The sequence below is a fragment of the Zosterops lateralis genome (genome assembly GCF_965231275.1).
Source record: "Zosterops lateralis genome assembly, chromosome: Z".
Lineage (NCBI taxonomy): Eukaryota > Metazoa > Chordata > Aves > Passeriformes > Zosteropidae > Zosterops > Zosterops lateralis.
This window is the reverse complement of record NC_139800.1, coordinates 21,243,826-21,262,701: the sequence shown is the minus strand read 5'-3', so window position 1 is coordinate 21,262,701 and position 18,876 is coordinate 21,243,826. Positions and strand designations below refer to the sequence as shown.

Genomic DNA, 18,876 nt, shown 5'->3' with positions numbered 1-18,876 from the left:
CACATAGTGGGATTTTTGGGTTGAGCTGGACTCGATGATCCCTGAAGGGTCCCTCTCAACTCAACACACTCCATAGTTCTTACGCTGGCACACCAGAACCTGTCCGAGCCCAGGACAGGCGTGAAACACTCCAGGGAAGACGCATCCAGGGCGTTCCTCCTCCATCGAATTCCCTCACCGCTCGGGCGTGAAACAAAAGCCTGAGAAGACGAGCGGCCAGGCAGCAGCGCCCCTTCCCCGCCCGCAGCTGGCCGGGCCTCGGGCTCCCCCTGACGCCGCCGCCGTCACTCGGCCCTGCCCCGGCGGGACGGCCCCGCCCCGGCTGAGGCGCCGCCGCCGCCCGGTGTCCGCGGGGCGGCATGAGGAGAGCCGGGGGCGGCTGCCGGGGCCGCCATGTCGCTGCTCTGCGTGCGAGGTGAGCGGGGCGGCGGCGGGGGACGCGCCTGGGCAGGGTTTGGCTTTGTCCTGGGCGAAGCGGGTTCCAGCCGCCCTGGAGCGGGGACGGGCGTGCCGGTGCCTCCCGGAGGAGCCGCGGCCCGGGCCGCCACCTGCCCCCCTGGGCGGGAGGTGCCGCATGGCGAGGGAGCAGGAGCGGGTCCGGGAGCGGCGGTCCCGCCGGGAAGGTCCGGAGCCCCGGGAGCCTGAGGGAGCGGCCGGGCTGACTTTGGGAGTTGGCTCGGACACGAGTTGAATCGCCCAGCGAGCGGAGCGGGCAGGAAGCGGGCTGCTGTCACTCCGCACACTCGCCTCGGAGCGTGCATTGTTATTTCACGTACATTCTTAATTACCTCCTTACCCTGCTATCCAGCCTCGTCCCCTTGCCGAACAGGTTGCGGGAAGCCGGCACTTTCTCTGCGCGGTGGATTATAGTGCTGTCTCCGGCTTCCCATTTCTTACTGCCTTGTGCTGGAAAATAATGATAAAGAAATCCCCGGGGGAAACCATCTGCCAGGGCTCGGGCTGCGGGGACGTGTCTCCCGGCGCTGAACGCCGCGGTCACAGGGCGGCCCCGGGCGCAGCCGTGCCCTACGGCTTAAAAGTATAGTTTTAATGTTCTCAGCTCCTTTGCCAGGAATGATAAAAAAACTGGCGCTCTTGGCAGTTCAGCTCTTCTTTCACACACACGGGTTTATTGATAATAGCTCCTTATCCAGCTGTTCGCCGCCCTTTTGAGTCAAAATCCCTGTGTCAGTGATGGTGTAAGATGCCCAGCAGAGCATCTTGAGATGTGTTATTTTGGGGAGAGCCTTGTTTTTGGGGTGTGTTTCTGAACTAACTTTCAGCCCTTTTATTAAACACGTTGTGTTTATGGGCTTAGGAGAGGTGCACAAGTGCTAAGTTTACCTTAAATATGCTTTTTTGTACACTTCCATAGAAACTGTGAAACACAGGCTTGTCTAGCCCATTTTGAAGGTTCTGCCAAAATCGCTTCATTGAAGCTGAATCTTGTAAGCCAGAGGATGCTTACAATGTGTAACAGGTGTTTTAAGATTATTTTTGGTGGTTCATCCTCAAAATGTTTTCAGAGTGTCCTTTAAAGAAATGTGGGGTTTGATACCACTTGAAGCTGGTTGTCTTAAAAATGTATTTACACACTGTTCACAAGGAATAGTGAAAGAACATGAATGGAATGATTGAGTTGCTGAAAGTGTCTTCTCTTTTCAAGGTATTTATTCTTGATCTGTAGAGTTTTTGGGACAAAAGCATTTCAGGAGCCTGGAATGATGCGTTCTTGTGTTTGATTTATTCTGTGGTTGTGTGAAGAGCTAAAGAAGAAACTTGAGGTGGCTGGTGACTGTGTGAAGAATTACTGTGAAAATTGTATCTTTCATTTCCATCTGCTGTGTGAAGAGAACAGAAGACACCAGCATTCATTTAAATAGATGATAGTGAGCAACTTTTATTATAAGATTGCAGAATGTAGTCAATTTGCTACATGTCAAGAAACATGTTTGCTAAAATAGGCATGACTGAAAGGGTGAGCTGATGAGATCGCAAGTAGCAACCATGTAACATGAAGTGGAAGTATGTTGAGGTAGAGCAGTGTGAAAAACAAAAGAGATACCAGAATCTGAGATAAAAGGACCAGGGCAAGGAGGACACAGCTTTATTAATTGTCACTTTTTAAAAAAAGCCTAACAAATGGCATTTTTATTGATTCTTTTACTTTTTCACTGAAATGAACTAATGTTGTTGAGAAAGCAGTGAGCTTTTAGTAAGAAAGTTGAAAAAGCTGGTGTTTTTTTCTATTCAGAAAGGACACATGTAAGGCGACATAGTAGTGTGGTGTTGGATGGTGTAGAGCTGAGACTGACAAAGAAAGGCAACAGAAACCCCTATGGAATGAATGTAGGTGATTGGGACACGGTTAATAGCATCTGGATTGCAGTTTTACAGATAAAGGAAAATATGGAAAAAGGCTTAAGTGTCAGTGTCACAAGAAGCCTGACAATCAGAAGGATAGTGTTTTAATTTACTGATTAATTTTGCACCCCCCTTGAATTATGCACATTAATAGTACTTTAATGAATTGCTAATCCAAAACAGTGCTCAATGTTTGTGACCAAAAGTGCTGCCTTTGTTCCTGAAAGACCAGCTAGTGTACATGGCTTCTTGATGTCGTGTTGAGTGCTGTGTTTCTTTTACCTTCTTGGAGAACAAATAATTTTATGTGTGTGTGGTTTTTTTCTTCCCCCTTCCCCTTGTTTATTTGTTTTGATTTGTTGTTTGTTTTATTTGTCTTTGTTTTGTTATATGACATTTTTGTTTGTTTCTTTGGTGTATTTTGCTTGTTTTGTTTTGGGTTTTTTTGAGAATCATTGAGCTATATCTGCTGTAGAAATAGGAAGCACCTGACAGAAAATCTAAGCTCAGAGGAATTGTGAGTCTGGGCTTGTCTGCAGCTGTTCAGGGGATGTGTAAAATAAGCCAATGGTAATGGGCTGTTGTAGGAGCAAATTAAGGGACTCTTTTGAAGCACGAAAATATGCAGTAAGTGTAAGTGAAGTCAAGGAGAAAAGAAATCTTGAATATTACATGATTGAGGCTTTTAGGAGACTTCTTCGTATTTTGATTCCACTGCTTAAGTGCAAGAGAGGTTGCATACCCTCCTGTTCAGAGCAGCTGTGTCTGGATTATGTCTGATAATCTTCTCTTGGCATAGTTTGCTTTATTAGTTTGCATTTAGTGTTGTATTTGTGAAAATAGCACATATTAAATAAAACTAATCCCAGGGAAGCAGTCTAGTTTTTCACATCAGTCTTGCATTGTTAACTTTCTTGGCTTTCTCTTGTAACTGTTGATTTTGCCTGGCATCTCAACTAGATAAAATTTCTTTTCCTGATCTTTCCTGTTTCCTTACTTGGAGATGGGAATAACTGCTGTCTCAGCACAGCTTTCAGGGAGGTCATAGCAAAAGGGACCCTGCTGAGGCTGGATCACCTGGTCACTGCCTCTGTTTGTCATTGTCCTGACACATACTTCACACCTTTTCACTTGCTCACTTTTATTACATCCTACTTTGTCTCAAGTCCTTGCTATCTCAAGACTGATGGTTCTCTTCTAGTTTTTCTCCTCTCTGCTTCATAGCAGCTTAAGCAGTGTCTTCACCGTCACTGTATTCCGAACTGCTGCCTACCTGATCCACCTGATAACTATAATGCCAAGGATGTTGGCAGTGAGGTTCTTCCCTCATCCCTGTTTATAGTACCTGACTTAGTCCCATGAGGGCATAGTGCTTTTGAGTAATGGGGTTTTATCTTGAGGTCTGATCCACAGTGTCTGTGTGAGATTTGCCTGCCAGAGTTACGTGGGAGAATGGCTTGGGTGAGCTCTTGCACTCTAGAATTTCAAGTTGGCTGCTGTGTGAAATGACATTGTCTGGAGGTTAGGAATGATTTTTTTTTGTTTGTTTGCCTAATGTTTATCTTGTGGCTGCTCTGAAGGATTAGAAGCGCTTGTGACATTTTTGCCAAAAGAGCCGGAGTGTAGGAATACCACTTGAAGAACTTAACAGTCCATCCCTATATTGTCAGCAAAATTTGAATTCCAGTACTGAATTGAACTGTGTTGGACATCCAAGTGAAAGAAGCAAAGAAGGAAAATGGAAATGGATGTTAATGATAACAGAAATGATAACATGTTCAATCTTACGGAGTACTTAGAAATACCTATACCTACATGTGTCAGGAACTTCTCTTTAAAGGGTTTTTCCCCACCTTCATGTAAGGGAGGGGCCTCAGTTTACCTCAGTGTTCTGTTTAAGACTGAATGCAATGCCTCCAGCTTTCTGTTGTGACAGTATTCTAAAATGGTTGTAAAATTGAAAAAAATCCCTACCCATCTTTTTGTAGGTTAAAATTATGAAGAAGAGAATTGAACATTAAAAGTAGTAGTAGAAATGCAAGGTTATAACAATGGGATATTAAAATAACTTAATGATTCATTTAGAATTTGCTGTGTGACTATTATGAATGACATTTCTCTAATTGTCGTTAGTCAGGAAGCTACCAGTGTAGGTAGTGTTGGAACAAAATAAAGTGCATTATAAATTGGAGTAATAAGACTAAGATAGAAGTGTTCTCTACTAAAAGAGCATTTTTGTGTTGAGAGTTAAGTTTGAGGTTTATAAAGCTGTCATTGCAGAGAACTTTTAAGATTTCTAACTTTTTCTGTTGTTCAGTAAAACTTGCAAACTATGTTTGATTTTTGATGCACGGGCAATCATTTGATTTCCTGTTTAAAATCCTCACTCTGTCAGCTTTGGGCGCTGTTACTGCAAGTTTCAACAAACAGTGTGGAATCTACTTTTTAGGTATTTAGGGGACTATGAACAACTTGAAACCTCCCTATATTTCTCAGTGGGATGAAGGAAAGGTACAGAGATGCTCCTGAGTTTGAATAGTGTGTGCTTCCCTCTTGCTCTCATGGTGTACTCTGAGCTGACTCCTTCAGTCTGGGATCTGCCAGGCCTAACTTGTTAAAGTTGTTATTAGCATACTCTTTTAATATGCAATAAAGTGCTGCATTTAATCTAAATGCTGAAAGAATCTAATTTTAAACTCTTACAGTCCAAGATCGAGCTGCAGCTTACACAGCAGCATTGAAAGTCCAGGCAAATTAAACTGCTTTTTAAAATCTAGGACCTTATTTCAAATATTTGAAAGCACGTGAAATGCGTTTGTCTGATGGCAAATCATCTTCCTATAAATTTCCTTTGAAATTTCTTCCTGCATATTTTTTTGTGCCTTGTGGTCAAATTTTACTGGGTGTTTTGAAAAATACTTTAATCACTCAGTAAATGCTGTTCTTGCTGCTCTTCCAAGAGATCTTGAACTGGAGGGATGTGTCTAACAACTCTTTCTTTGTTGCTTTTTCATTCCGATAATTCCCTGTGTGGTCTTGCAAACAGATTTGGGGCTGCTTTGAAAGTGTGTAGGGTCTTCACTAACTCTGCCTCTTTCTTAAATTAGAGGTAACTGGTTAATACATGGCATTTTCTCAGTGTGGAAGTGTATATAAGCAGCTTGCTGGTCTTGCCTCTTGTTTGGTAGAATGATTTCTGGACTCAGGAGTTTAAAAGGTTTCTCTTTAGCACTTGAATTTGCTTTTCTTTGCCACCTTTATTTAAATTGCATTTATTATTGTGTTGATCTCATCATTGTTAGATAGAGAACTAAAATCTGCTTTAGTTGTTTTGTTGGTGAGTGCTTATCTGTGCCCGCTTTAACCATGTTTGCCAAGAGCTTTGTTAAGGTGATGTTTTGCTTGTATACTGTCACCTGTAAAATTTGGCAGATGCTTTCTGTGATACTGATTCTTATTCCATAGGAATATCCTGGGCTTTTGGATCAGCTCTCTTTGCATTTAGCAGGATTTCAGATGGATTATCTTTTCTCTTAGGTCCTTCTTATACCTGACCAGGCTGCTCTGCATAATTCTGCTTTTATTATTTGCCTTTTTGACTGGCTTTTGACTGGCTCCTGTGTCCTGCTTGGTTTTGTGTAAGTGGCAAATGCTAAAGCCTGAGGAGTGAAATATTGGCAGGCATTTGGATCAGGAAATACCACTGATCAGGGCCAGCCTCTTAAGTGGCTATCTATTAATGTTTCACTGGATACCCACTATACTATGTCATTTTACATTTTATTGAGACGCTGTTCTACCCTAAGTAAGTTGTGTGTCTCAAAAAATTCCACGTGTGTACAGTTTGGATTAATCTTTCCAAGTTGGTGCTGAATAGTAGGCATCTTTTTTTTCTAGAACTTTGACTCCTTAGACATTTCAGACATTTGTCTGGAGTGCTTAGTGATCCGTAGGTACCTGATCTCCTATAGGTGTGGTCTGAGTGTCATCTTGGGTGTCATACTCTGCTCTTGTTGGAGCCTCTTTTCTAATCTCTCTGGATTCATTGAAAACAAAGGTCACGGGGCTACAGACTTCTTCAATGACATGTGAGTTGCAGTTTTCTAGACCTTCTGATTTTCATTGCTTGCACATTGAATATTTAACATTATCTTCACATGCCATGGGCTGGAAAACACCTGATCTCAGAGGTGCTTGCTTCTTCCTGAGCATGGGGCAGATGTTTATGGGATACTTAATGCTTTTTCACCATTAGAGGTTAAACCAACTGATGAGTTGGGAGGGCAGTATCCTTGTTGGTGTTTTGTCTCTATTGAGATTTTTTGTTAAGTTCAACTCTCTAGCTTTTCCCTGTGTTTAACTTCCTACATCTTGGGCCACACAACCTTTGTCAATACAGTTTATTTCTTGTGTTTTACCATGGCTTCATAGCTCTTTTGAGGTGGAGTGGAATTCAGCTATCCTTCTTGCTTGAGGACTTGTGTCTTTTTGGTCTCCTGGAAAATACCTAATAAATGGTTCTTGAATCTGATTATGACAGTTTTGGTTCATATGTATTCTTCTCAGTCATTTGGTAGTAATTACTCCCAACTTTATGAAATTAACTCTCTCTGGAATTGGTAGAGATTGTTTTTGGACAGCTCCTGTGGTATTTGATTTGATCACAGTTATTGCAGGTAACTATTAAATAATTGTTTTGTAGAAGAAAATTTGAGTGGTGATCCAAAAAAGTTGTTCTGCTGCTTAAAAGTTATTGAGTTGGAATACTGTTTGCAAGTTTTGAAAGAAGTGAAGAAGTACTGGCAGGCATATGAGCTCTTCAGCATTTCTCTGTTTAACTGTCTTTGTATGAGTAAAGCTGTTCTCTATGATGAGCAGATTTCAGCTAAATACGTTATGAAATACATTATGTGCATCTATATGTGTATTTCAGCTGGGAATAAAGCTTCAAGTCTAATCCAGATTTAAAAAAACCCCACGAGTTAAGAAATCTCTGGTTGGTAATATCATGAAAAGATGCAAATGTGATTTACTTGGTGCATCATGAACAGCTGAGACATCACTTTCACTGGGCTTTCAAAACAGATTTCTAACTGTCCTTTAAAGTTTTTTTTCCTATTATGAACATTGAATAATTGAATATTTACACTTCAAAATAACAAAATGTTGAGTACCTACAGATCTTATCAGCCTTCCCTTCTTGTGTAGTTTGGCTGGAGGATCAGGTTAGATGATGAGAAGTCCTCAGCATGGAATTCTTTTGACTGATGCTGGTTGAATTTACTAGGCACCGTATTATGTCCTGGATTCATGTCCTGCTGTTGTGGAAAGTGGCAAGGAATTGCAGTGCAGTACTGGCAGGTGTGCTTCCTCTCTGATAGGCAGATGTGGGCATCCTAAAAACAAAAGGGAGTGCTGCCAACTAATGGTTATGACTTTGTTTATGTTCCTTCTGGCATACTGCTCTCAAGTGCATGTTCATCCTTTTGTCAGGCGAATTGGGGTGGGATTTGTACAGAACTGTGTGGGAGGTGGGTCTGTGCATTCAACATGAAGCATATGCTGAGAGAGGTTCAGTTCATGGAAAACCTATGCTGAGAGAAAATTAAACTGGGGCATGTCAGGTATGAATAAATGTTGTCTGCTTTGTTTGCCGGATTTACTTTTGCTGGCCACACTTAAATTTGTAAAAATCTTAAAATTGCTGGACAGTATTCATAGGGTAGGAACTGTGTTAAAGGAATTAAAAATCCTGATTCTGTTCCCTTTCGGATTGCGTGCATCTGAGGAGCCAGAGCATTGAAAAATATAAGGAAGGTATGGTGTTTTAACAGTTTCGTGCTGACCTCAATTTCTTGATACTCTTCCTTGCAGTTGAACATAGTGTATAAATGGAAAGTAAATTGGACTGGGATGTCTTGTCTGATGAAGGATAACAGGAGGTGTCTTGTTCAAAATAATCTCTAGCCTAAAACTCTCTTTTCTTTCTTGAAAAGAAATTTGGCTTCAAGCCTTGACCGTGTCCCTTTAAGGAATACTGGTTTTAATGTTATTACTTAAAGCTCTTGTGACTTAGGTCTCTTAAATCTTTACAACCTAAGTGCTCTACTAAACAGACTCAAACATTTCCACCATGGAGACCTAATTATTAGGTATAAAATAACTTCAGAATTATGCTTCTGAGTATTGGCACACTTTTGTTTTCTCTGCTCAGGCCAATGTAGTAATACTCACCTTTAAAAACATAATTTAAAAAATAAAAATAATGTGTTTTTTCCCTTCACTTTTGGGTTGCTGCTTTGTTCAGACAAAATCTGCACCAAATAACTAACCTGCTGTAGTCTTTGCTGGTATCTGCTGAAAGGATTTTGCATTTGGAGCTGTGTGGCGGCCCACGAAAGCCTTCACTTCTCTGAGCTGTTAGGGCAGCACAGTGCTGCAGTCCATGTGCCAGGGATTCAGGTGTGCCTGGATAAGGTGAAGGGAACTGTGAAGGAACTGCATCACCTGGAATCTCTTCTGAAGGATATGTAGGGCTTTTGTCCAGTGTCATAATCAAACTCCATTTTTCCCAATCCTTAAGTACTGGAAGGGCAAGGAGTACAGCTTTTGTTATAGCTTCTCCAATCTGAGGAAAGGCACACCAACTTCTGCTGTTCTGATGCTAAAGGTAGTAAACCACTTCAGCATAAAAAGCAGAAATTCGTCACATATGATGATCAACATAAAGCTGATGAATATATAAGTGCTGAATTTAGAAACAGAAACCTATTACAGACTTTTTCTTTTCCTAAAGACTTGTATAACCTTCAGAACAGGTTTTCAGAAAATGTCCAGGGACTTGGGATTTTCAGTACCTGTGATTATTCACTTGTAGTTATCACACGCTCTTCTGTTCCAACAACCTCAGTCCTTTGCAAACAAAGTCCTTGTGGAGTGTTACAGCTGCAATTACACACTGGAGAGCTACAAACCCTTGTGGAAATCTTCAGTAATTGTTTCTTCCTATAGGGCCAGGAGTACCAGACACGTGGTGCGCTAAGGTAGTTTGTCAGCTTTGTGTGAGGAAGGAATTTGACTGCTGAGTAAACTATTACACACATTGTAGAAAATCACTGTTCCTCTTTTCTTCCCCTTCCAAATTTCACGTGTTACCCTTTCTCAGTATTTCTTTAAAGGCAAGCAGGTGTTCTTCAGGAGATTGTTTGGCCTTCACGCTTCATGTGGCTCGTCTTTGAGAGTCAGAGAGGTCATAAATTACAAGGAAACTGATTGCCTTTGTTTTTGGACTTGGGATTTCTAACCTTACCAAAATCATAATGCCACTTCATAGATTAATGAAGTTATGGTTTTAAATGAAATTCTCTGTATTTTGTGGTTCAGACGTGCTCCAACCTTGAGCTCCTGATCTGAAGCTAAACTTGTAGCATGTGAATTGAATTTGGCATGCAACATGGATATGGATTGTTAGGGAGGGAAAAATGGACATGAAACTGTAGTTTTATCTCAGTCTTTCCTACCTGGTATAACTTGCTGCATGTGCAGAATTTTATTAGATTTTGACTTATTAAATTAAGTAAGTGGAGTCTGCGTATGCTCTATTTTAGCAGGAGATTTTTTGAGATTAACTGCTTAGAAACTCCATAGTTATAAGGCCAGAATGGCCTTCTAGTCATCTAAGATGAAAATATAACCATCTAGAATCTAACAGAAAAAGATCAGTTTCTGAACTAAAATGAATGAAGGATTTTCTGTGGTTCTTGGCAGCTTTATATTGATTATCGTATGTGATTAATTTCTGCTTTTTATGCTGAAGTGGTTTACTAGCTTCAGCATCAGAACAGCAGAATCTGGTGTGCCTTTCCTTAAGTTGGAGAAGTATTATGAAACTCCTTGCCTTTTTAAGGGTTGGGGGAAACAGAGTTTGGGAATGTCTGTTACTTGAGTAGAGGCAAGTGGATGTTATATTATGAGTAATCTGACTACAGTGACAAGTTTTTACATATTTTTCCATGGTTGAAAAGAGATCAAGACTTGCCATGACCTATTAAATAACTTTTTTTTTTTTTTTTTTTTTTTTTTTTTTTTTAACACATATGTTATCGTTTTCCTAGGCAGGAAGAGTGTGGTTTAGAGAGCTTGACTGACAGACCTTTTACTTCTGTTTTAAACTTGAGTTTGAAGTTACTGTTCTGTATAAACCTGACACTTACTTTAGTAAAAGATGTAGAAATGTGTTCAGGCTGTATTGGAGGAGAGTAGCACGTGACAGAAGTTGGAATATATATGAGTTAACTCCGTGCAGACTCCTGGGGGCCTGTATTGTATATTTCTTTTTCTTCATAGAATGTCAGGGAAGAGCTGATGCTGCAGATGAAATGGGTGTTACCTGATCCAGAAATTACAAGTGCTAAAGTGATACGAAGTAAACAATGCAAAGCATTTGAATTAGTAGTGTTCAGTTAGTTTTCCTAGAAGGTGCAAATGCACTCGTATTATAAAGCAAAATGGGAAGCTCGTGGCTAAAGTGGTGGGAAGGGGGCTATTAGTTTAGGGCTCAGGACTAGCCCCCAAAAGTTTAGCAGGAGTCATGATGAGTGGGGGTTATGAGGGAAACAGAGATGTCGGAAGGGCTGTCCTGCTCTAGAAAGAGTGGAATAGAGGTGACTGGGAAAATTCCACTGTGGTTTGGTGATGCAAAATTGTAAAGCAGCATTAGTGTGGATAAAAGAGAACCAGCTGGGCTGAAATTGCTTTGGGAAGAGCTGATAAGAGATTTTGCTGCGATAGCACAAGAGATCTACTGCACGTAGTCCAGGATTTAAATGTGGGTAGAAATCTCGTAACATGGTCAGAACAAAGTATTTCTGGGTATTCTCACTGTGAAAGACTGACTCTCCATACCAGAGAATATATGCTGTTGGTTGTGGCTGGGGTACAGGGAGCTAACTGTTGTCCAACAGTTTCGCTGTTGGGCAGTGACTAAAGCCATAAAATTGATGGCGTGAACTGTAGATGTGATTTTGAGAGGCACAAAAGATGCTTCAGGGAAGTTGGACGTGGAAGTGAACTTGGTTTGAATGATCACAACTGAAACTAGGTTAAAGTAAACAGATGAACATGTAGGTTAGCAATTGTCAAGCCTCCAGGGAAGCTGAAGAAGCTTTTTTGGTGAAATGAGGAGGTTGGATACAGAGGAGGGCATGAAATTCAGGGAAGCTACAGGGGTAAATATTAGCATCTCAAATAATAGAAATGGCTCCACCTAGGAAATTACCCCAGAGCTGATGATTCACCTGTTCATTACGTCAGGATATGCTGAGCAAACAGAGAAACTCTGAGAGGTGTGGGCAAAAAAACAGTTCATAAAGGAAGATGGATGTTGAGGATCAGGAAGTCCAATGCTGAGGCAGGGACTTCCACCTCAGCAGACAAGGTGGCATCTTGAAAATGGTAATAAAGAGGTAACAGAAGGTGCTATGGTCACACAGAAAGAAGAAACAGCCAGCCTTCAGAGGGGGAGGAATCAGACTTCTGTGCATGGGGACAGACTGTTGTGTAAAGATGGGCTGGTTATGGTCCCTGGACTATAGGGATTGTTTCTTTTGGAACTGAAAATGATGTGCAAGGGTGGGAGGAGAAAGTTTAATATCCTGCATTTGAGTCTGGTAGTCTGTATCTCAGAGTGCTGAAACATGCAACGTTTAAAATCTGAACTCAGATTTTAGAAGGAGTTTAACTATGGCTGCAAACAAGCAGTGGCATTGCCTAACTGGAGAGGAATAGATGTTGTTTCTGTGGATAGGCAGGAAGATAAAGGAGATGAGTGATAAATGTGGGTAAATATGGATCTTGACTTCAAAAGGCAGGACTGTGAAAAAATTTAAAATAAACTGTTAGGAGAGAATAATAAAAATTTTATAGACAGGTAGAAGCAATGTGGAAGAGTATGAAATGTGTATGGTATGAAATGTGATATGGGTTTGCGAGAGGAAGATAGTTCTAGGCTAGCTTCTTGTTTCTAGATGAAAGCATGCATCTTTTTGTACTTCTGTAATATCTCTCAATCATATAGCAGACTTCTTTTTAAAGAAAATTGGAATTGGCAAAATACTTGTAAAGAGTATGAGGAGATGGCTGTAGCAGAAGCTAGTAATGCTGCTGAAACTAGTGGGAGAAGCAGATGGGTGTCTTCTGCTTGTGTCATGGCAAGAAAGAATACGAATATGTGTCAAAGCCATTCTTAAGAAAAGCCATAATTACATAGTAAATTTTGAAGCAAATAAATATAATGCAGCAAGGATTCAGTGACCCCTGAGGAGAGTGAGTATGAAGATGAGTTGATGTACTGTAAAAAAACCTGTACACTTGGAGGCAAATGGACAAGCATTGCTGAGAAATATGAAACTTAGTGAAAGTAGAGCTGTTGGGGAGTCCCTGTGTTTCTGCACCATGCTTGTAAACAGAAGCTGATGGGATCTGTGGCTTGTGTCCATTAAAAACATCAGGAAATTAAACATGGAGTGAGGAAAAACATGGAGGGGGGAATAGTGTTGACATAAGATATAGAAGGTATACACATGCCGTTAATTAAAGTGTTGGGTGGAGGGTAGGAATGATTTTGGATGGTGTAAGTGGTCCAGGTATTGGGAGAAGCAGCATCAGAGTTGGTGATCCCAAAGGATCAGTCCTTCCAGTCTTGTGATCCTCACTGCACTAACTTTATTGTGATGTGAGTTACTGTTCTGACAACTAATTGCTATAGGCATACTGTATATTAAGGTAAAAAATTGATGTAGCATCTTCCTTATTTCTAAATATTAATAATAAGCTAAAGAACCTCCATGTGAAGGAACTTGCTCATACTCATTTTTTACTTGAGGCTGTTTATTTTGGTTAATGGTTTTGATTCTTATTTAACTTTGTGGATTTTCACCTTGTGTTTTATGGAGGTTCAAATGTAAGCAAGCAGCATGGCTTTCAGAATAGTCTTGGGCACACTCCTTGTCAATAGTAAAACTTTCTTATGATTCAGTTCTTTGTATACATGCTGTTACAAACCAAAAGTATTGGCAGGTGAGTACTAATGTGTTTGTGAGACGCAGCTCTTTCAGATGGCAATCTGACTGTCCTATTTCTGCAATTTGTGGGTGTCCTCCAGGAACCAGTACTGTTTGAACAGTTTGTGAATGCAAAGATTAAAATCAGATTGTCAAAGGTATAGTTTGCCAGCAGTGTTTTGTTGTTAAGGTCTCCTGTTCCTGCCTGGAATCTCATTCAGTTACACCTTAACTCATACCCTAACAAGTTCTTTTTCTTTTTTTAATTTTCACAATCAACTTATTCCTGTCTCCTAGATATTAATATTTTCTCTGGTTTGTGAAGTCAAACAGCTAAATATTAAGTAACATAATAATTAAATTTTATTAATATTTTAGTTAAAAATATTTTTGATGCTAGACAATCTTCCTTATTAATTGGTGTGGAAAACACAGGTGCTGTTTTTCCTGGAAGCTTATTATTTACTGTAGCACAGTGGGATGCTTTTGCTTAAAAAAATAAATACAAAAATTTACTGAATCCACCAAAATGGTCTGTTGCTTTATTTTTGAGTTTCTCTTTTGGTGAATATGCTAGACCTCTGAAGTTAAACAGTGGTATTTGTTAGTATGATTTTTTTCTCTCGGTGCCTTTCAGGACCAGCTTATGCTCAGTCCTGCTTGACAAGTAGCCATGTTCCAGTTGGCTGAGTGCTTGCAATCCTGTGACTTAAATCGAAACTACGAGAAAATAGACCAAGGCTGTGATTAGGAGGCAATCACTACTAGTGTGGTTAGTCAGCAACTCTTTTTCCAGGGTGCATCTTGTTTACACTAAGTCTGAACAGGGAGTGTAGAAACCTGAGTCACTGGGGAGACTGTTCAGGTGACTTTTGTTGACAGGAGAAAAACACACGCCAAAGGACAAGCACACAAGTGGTTTTGTTCTGTCATTTCTGCTCTTTCCTCCTTGGTACCACAATATTTCTGTCTTCTGGCAAGTGTTACCTTGGCTGTGACCAGGCTGTGTGATTTGACCTAATAACTGTGGAAAGAGTCTAGTAATTTAAGTGGCCTTTACCTCTGTGTACAGTGTCTGAGCAGAAGCTGCTTGTGCTCTGTGTCTTGGAAGAAATCTGCAGAGAGATGTATCTTTTTTTAAAATAAATATACCTGCCCGCCCCCCTCAAACCTGAAGAAACCAAATTCTCCATTAATCTGGTTTCTGAATTACTGTTAAGGGGTTTTTGTTAGGTGTGGAGTTTTAAATTAATATTTATATTTGCCCTTTGGTTTTTCCTCCCTCCACTTTTATTGTAAACTAGTTGAGCTGTTGCTTTGTCATCAAAGTCAGTTGACCAGCTCAGACCAGCTCCTAGCAGACTTGATACATTATCATTCTGTCTCTTTTCCTGCCTTCTGGTGCAAGGATATGGCTTTCATTATGCATATTTCCTTAGTCTTTGGCAGCTGGAAGCATATGTGAGTTGCAGTCTGTTTTGTGTAAAACAGTCTGTAATGTGTAGGGAACCCCTTAGGGCAAAGTGACCAAAGCACAGTTTAACAGAATGCATCTTCTGAGAGAGTTGGACACACAATAACTCCCTCTGGTACACTGCACCCAAGCTGCTTTTTGACTAATAATATTAAGGCTGCAGGAGAATATTGGAGAGGCGTGGCAGCTTGGATTACTGTTTAGTTCACCTCTTGGTTGGGGAACCAGGTCGCCTGACAGAGCTGTCTGTGTTGCCAGCGTCAGGAGGATTAACCTCTTATAATCTCTGTGATTTGAATAAGAGATTTTGTTCCTGTCCTCACTGCTCAGTTCAAAGCAGCTACTGAGCAGAAAACTTTGGTGGATCTTCAGAAATGTGTCTGTGTTCATCAGCCAAAAAAAGAATAAATAGATATTACAAGGATTTCTCCTAACTGTGCTTTTTAGAAACTGATTTAATTGTTTGTAGGATAAATGTATATAGGTGGATTTAGCTGTTCTCTGGAATCAGGGAAGTTGGCTAAATCATCAGTTTCCTTTTTGTTTGTAAGGTATTATGTTACACAAATAGTATCAAATCACACCCTGCTTCCCCAGCCCCTTGGAGAGCAAACTTAGGACAAAAGCAGAGTCTTGTAAGCACATCATAACAAAACTTCAGTCTGTGTTTGTTTTCCCACTTCTCAAGAGAAGTATAACTGATCCAGACCAATCGGTTGGAGGTGATGCTCACCTGCCTGAGCTAGGTCAGGCCAAAGCTAGGAGGGATTACTCAGTCAGCTAAGGTGTACGTGTTTGCCCTTGAGGACTGGTGGTGATAGTAACAAGGTACTTAGCTCTCTGCTTAGAGCCCCACAAAATTTGAAGGATTTTCTTTTGTGTGTTGTGGCTGGGGGGAAGGCTGTCCAGTTTTAAAAAAGCCAGACTCTGTTTGCTGTGTTAAACAGGGAGCAAAGCATCTTGCCTCGCTTTGATAGTCCCTTTCTTCTTGACGCAGAGTGATATGGATTTGCTTGCATTGTCTACTTTAAAATATCCGGCACTGCTGTCAATTGACAACAAATGTGTTCAGCAAAAAGGCTAAACTATGAAATAAGGTGTCTGAAGCATGTATTCCCTCTTGCTTTTGAAGAAATACTGAAGCGGAATTCACCTGAAATTGCTGGCACTGTTCAGCATCGATTATGTTGGTGATGAAGAAGGTTTGGTGGTAGAACAGACTGTATGAAACCACTTTCAAAAATGTCACCTCTGAGTCCTAAGCCTAGGGGCATATTAATTTGTAGAGTAGGTGCTGCTCTATCATCATGTCATGTACTTTTCTGGTAATTGTCTAGATGTTTATATGGATAAGATACAGGCTAATGGGCTTGTTCTGCAGCCCTCACTCTCGTGATACAGTTTCTCTCAGTACAAACTCCTGGTGAAGATGTGGAAGGAGCCCCTTGCAGGGGCAGAAGGCATCTGGTTGGGGACTCAAATGCAACATGTCATTGACTCCAAAGCGCTTTTTGGGAACTCTAGCATGTAATTTGAGCAGTGAGACTGTCAGACTTACTGGAACAACTGATGTTTTGGGAGCAATGAATTACAAATCTGACTGGCATTGTCATGGTGCTGGCAGGGAGAGAGGCAGTAACCAGAAAGCAAACATCTCTGAGACAGAAAAAAGGGTCTCTGTGGCACCTTGCTTGTGAATATTCTTGTGATACTTGGTTGTGGTTCTTTGTGGAGAAACAGGACTGACACTTTGGAGCCTTTTATCGGTGAAGAAAACCTTCTGAACATAGTTTGAATGCTCCACTATGTCTCAGAGCATGGGCCTTTGGCTCAGGCAGGTGGCTGTTGAGGTGACAGCTAGGAGCAAAGTGAAATTTCAGGTAGATATTAACGTGTTTGTGGGAACGTTATGAAGGAGCAAAGCACAATTCGCAATAAGCATCTGGGGGTGCTGACTCTTACCTTGCTAGAATTAACTTGTCAGTTTGCACTGAGATCCTCATTGTTGCCATATAAGTTGGAAAGGTGAGTAACGAGGTAAAGGGTGCTCTGCAGAGCAGTGTGCAGGATGGAGGCACTTTGTACTCCAGCACTGGCTGTGGGGCTCTTGGGAGCTGGGGCAAACACTTTTCTGCACAGCCTTTAAGAACCATAATGAGATGCATTGTGTAGAGGAAAGATTTTTATCTGGGCACTGGGAGGTTGTAATTTCTGCAAGTACCAAAGCAGACAGAAGATGGCTTATAATTCTCAATTATTGTTGAATTACCTGAAAGATGACTTGAACTCAGGGAGTTAATCTGTTTTGTGCTGGCTGGAAAAGTGTCCTCAGACTACCTGCCTGTGAGCTGAACTTGGGGACTGTGCAAACAGGAGAAAGGGAGTTAGATACACTCAGAGCCTGGAAGAGCATCTGCAGTGATGGGAATTTCTGGAAGAGTGTTCTGGTGTTGGGAATTCCACTCCTCATTTGCCACCTCCTCCGTCTCTCTCCTGCTCAGCATTTCACCACACAGGCCGCTTGGATGTAGAAAGTTCTGCACTTTTTCTGGTTCCAAGTATATTTCAAGTATATGTAAAAACTGGGAAATATTTGATGGGCTGTTGATGCTCTGCATTCACTGGCAGTGCAGATGTGTTTCAGGAGGTTGTAAAGTTCAAGACCTGCATGTTCCTAGTTTCTGTACTGCTTCCAGCATCTGATTCTAGCTTTCTTGGCTGTATGGCTCATGAATACACTTTTTTTTCCCCTCCTGGACAGAAAAAACAATAATGTCAAGCTTATTTCAACTGCTCTTTATCTGAAATCAATTGAATGCTTCCTACTGCCTTTCAGGAAGCTTTTCCTGGGATCAGCTGTAAGTAAACTTCTTGCAGCTTCTATTGCAAAGCAGAAGTTCCACTAAGTGCTAATGTGTAATGTAATAAAGATCTGAGCTGTGGTTTACCAAATAGCTTATCAATGTTTTAAGCATTTTATTGTTACGATCTCCTGAGGCTTTTCTGGATAAAATGATCTGCATGTTTTAAAATGCTGGATTTCTCTTGCAGAGCTGAATGGTCATGGTGTATTGTACATATTTTGGCAGTGTAGATCCTGTTCTGTGCTGACTTTTTAGTAAATTTACTTACAAGTTCAGAGATGAGGTTACTTCTGGTTTTGGGACCTGTCATTTTGTGAATCTCCTCCTTCCCTTCCTCTCTGTGAACCCTGTCCTAGTTGCTCTACTTCAAATATTGTTTTCAAACCAACAAACAATAGACTGACCTTGCATCTTGATGCCACTTTCCTGAGAAATGCTGTGTAAGAATTTGGAAGAGCAATCTGATGTCTGCATAAAGGAAGGAATCAGTTGCAGACCTCTTTAATTTTTATTTTACATTTAGTCCCCTGTCACAGTTGCCTTCTACATGTTGCATACATAGTTTAAATTCTATTTTTCCTGTCCTGTAGTTCCCTAGTAAAATTCAGTTTGTGTTTGAGATACATTTCATTTTCTGTCCAAAACTTTTCCCAACTGCAATCCTTATATCTTCTGCAGCACTTTTTTTTTCTTTTTTAAATTTCATTAGTGTTTTCTTCACTTGTGAATTTCTGTTGGTGAAATAGTTGAAGGAGTATTTCAGGCAGGTGAGTTCTTGAGCTGTGCAACAAAAAAAATACATATGAAACCCTTCAGTTCAGGAAGCTGAAAATTTGTGTGATGTTAAGTCAGTGTGTCAAATCAGATCTGGTAACAGATTAACCTGTAAACAAGACCCAGATGTGCCTCTTAACTGTCTAAATCTGTTTTGTCATTGAAAGTGTTTAGAAGTCTGCTTGCATTAACTGCCTAGTACATTAAACCAGAGTAGAAAGTAAATTGTCATCCCTTCTGTTGCATGAAATACCTTTTAGAGAAGTAGAACTTTTTAAAAGAAGGCTTCTTTATTGATGAGGACTGACTTTCATTATAAACTAACCCCCACAGTTAAAGA

At 40.8% G+C, this 18,876-nt stretch overlaps 1 protein-coding gene across 3 annotated transcripts in view; it reads left to right on the top strand.

Annotated features, from left to right (window-relative positions):
• The first annotated feature begins 333 nt into the window (after positions 1 to 333).
• Positions 334 to 18,876, top strand: part of LOC310922661 (protein unc-13 homolog B-like) — a 208,411-nt gene continuing 189,868 nt past the window's right edge. For all 3 annotated transcript variants that reach the window (XM_083883374.1, XM_083883373.1, XM_083883372.1), the window contains exon 1: positions 334 to 415. In XM_083883374.1, the coding sequence (XP_083739500.1) occupies positions 394 to 415 (22 nt within the window). In that variant the 5' untranslated portion in view covers positions 334 to 393. The remainder of the gene's footprint in view (positions 416 to 18,876) is intronic.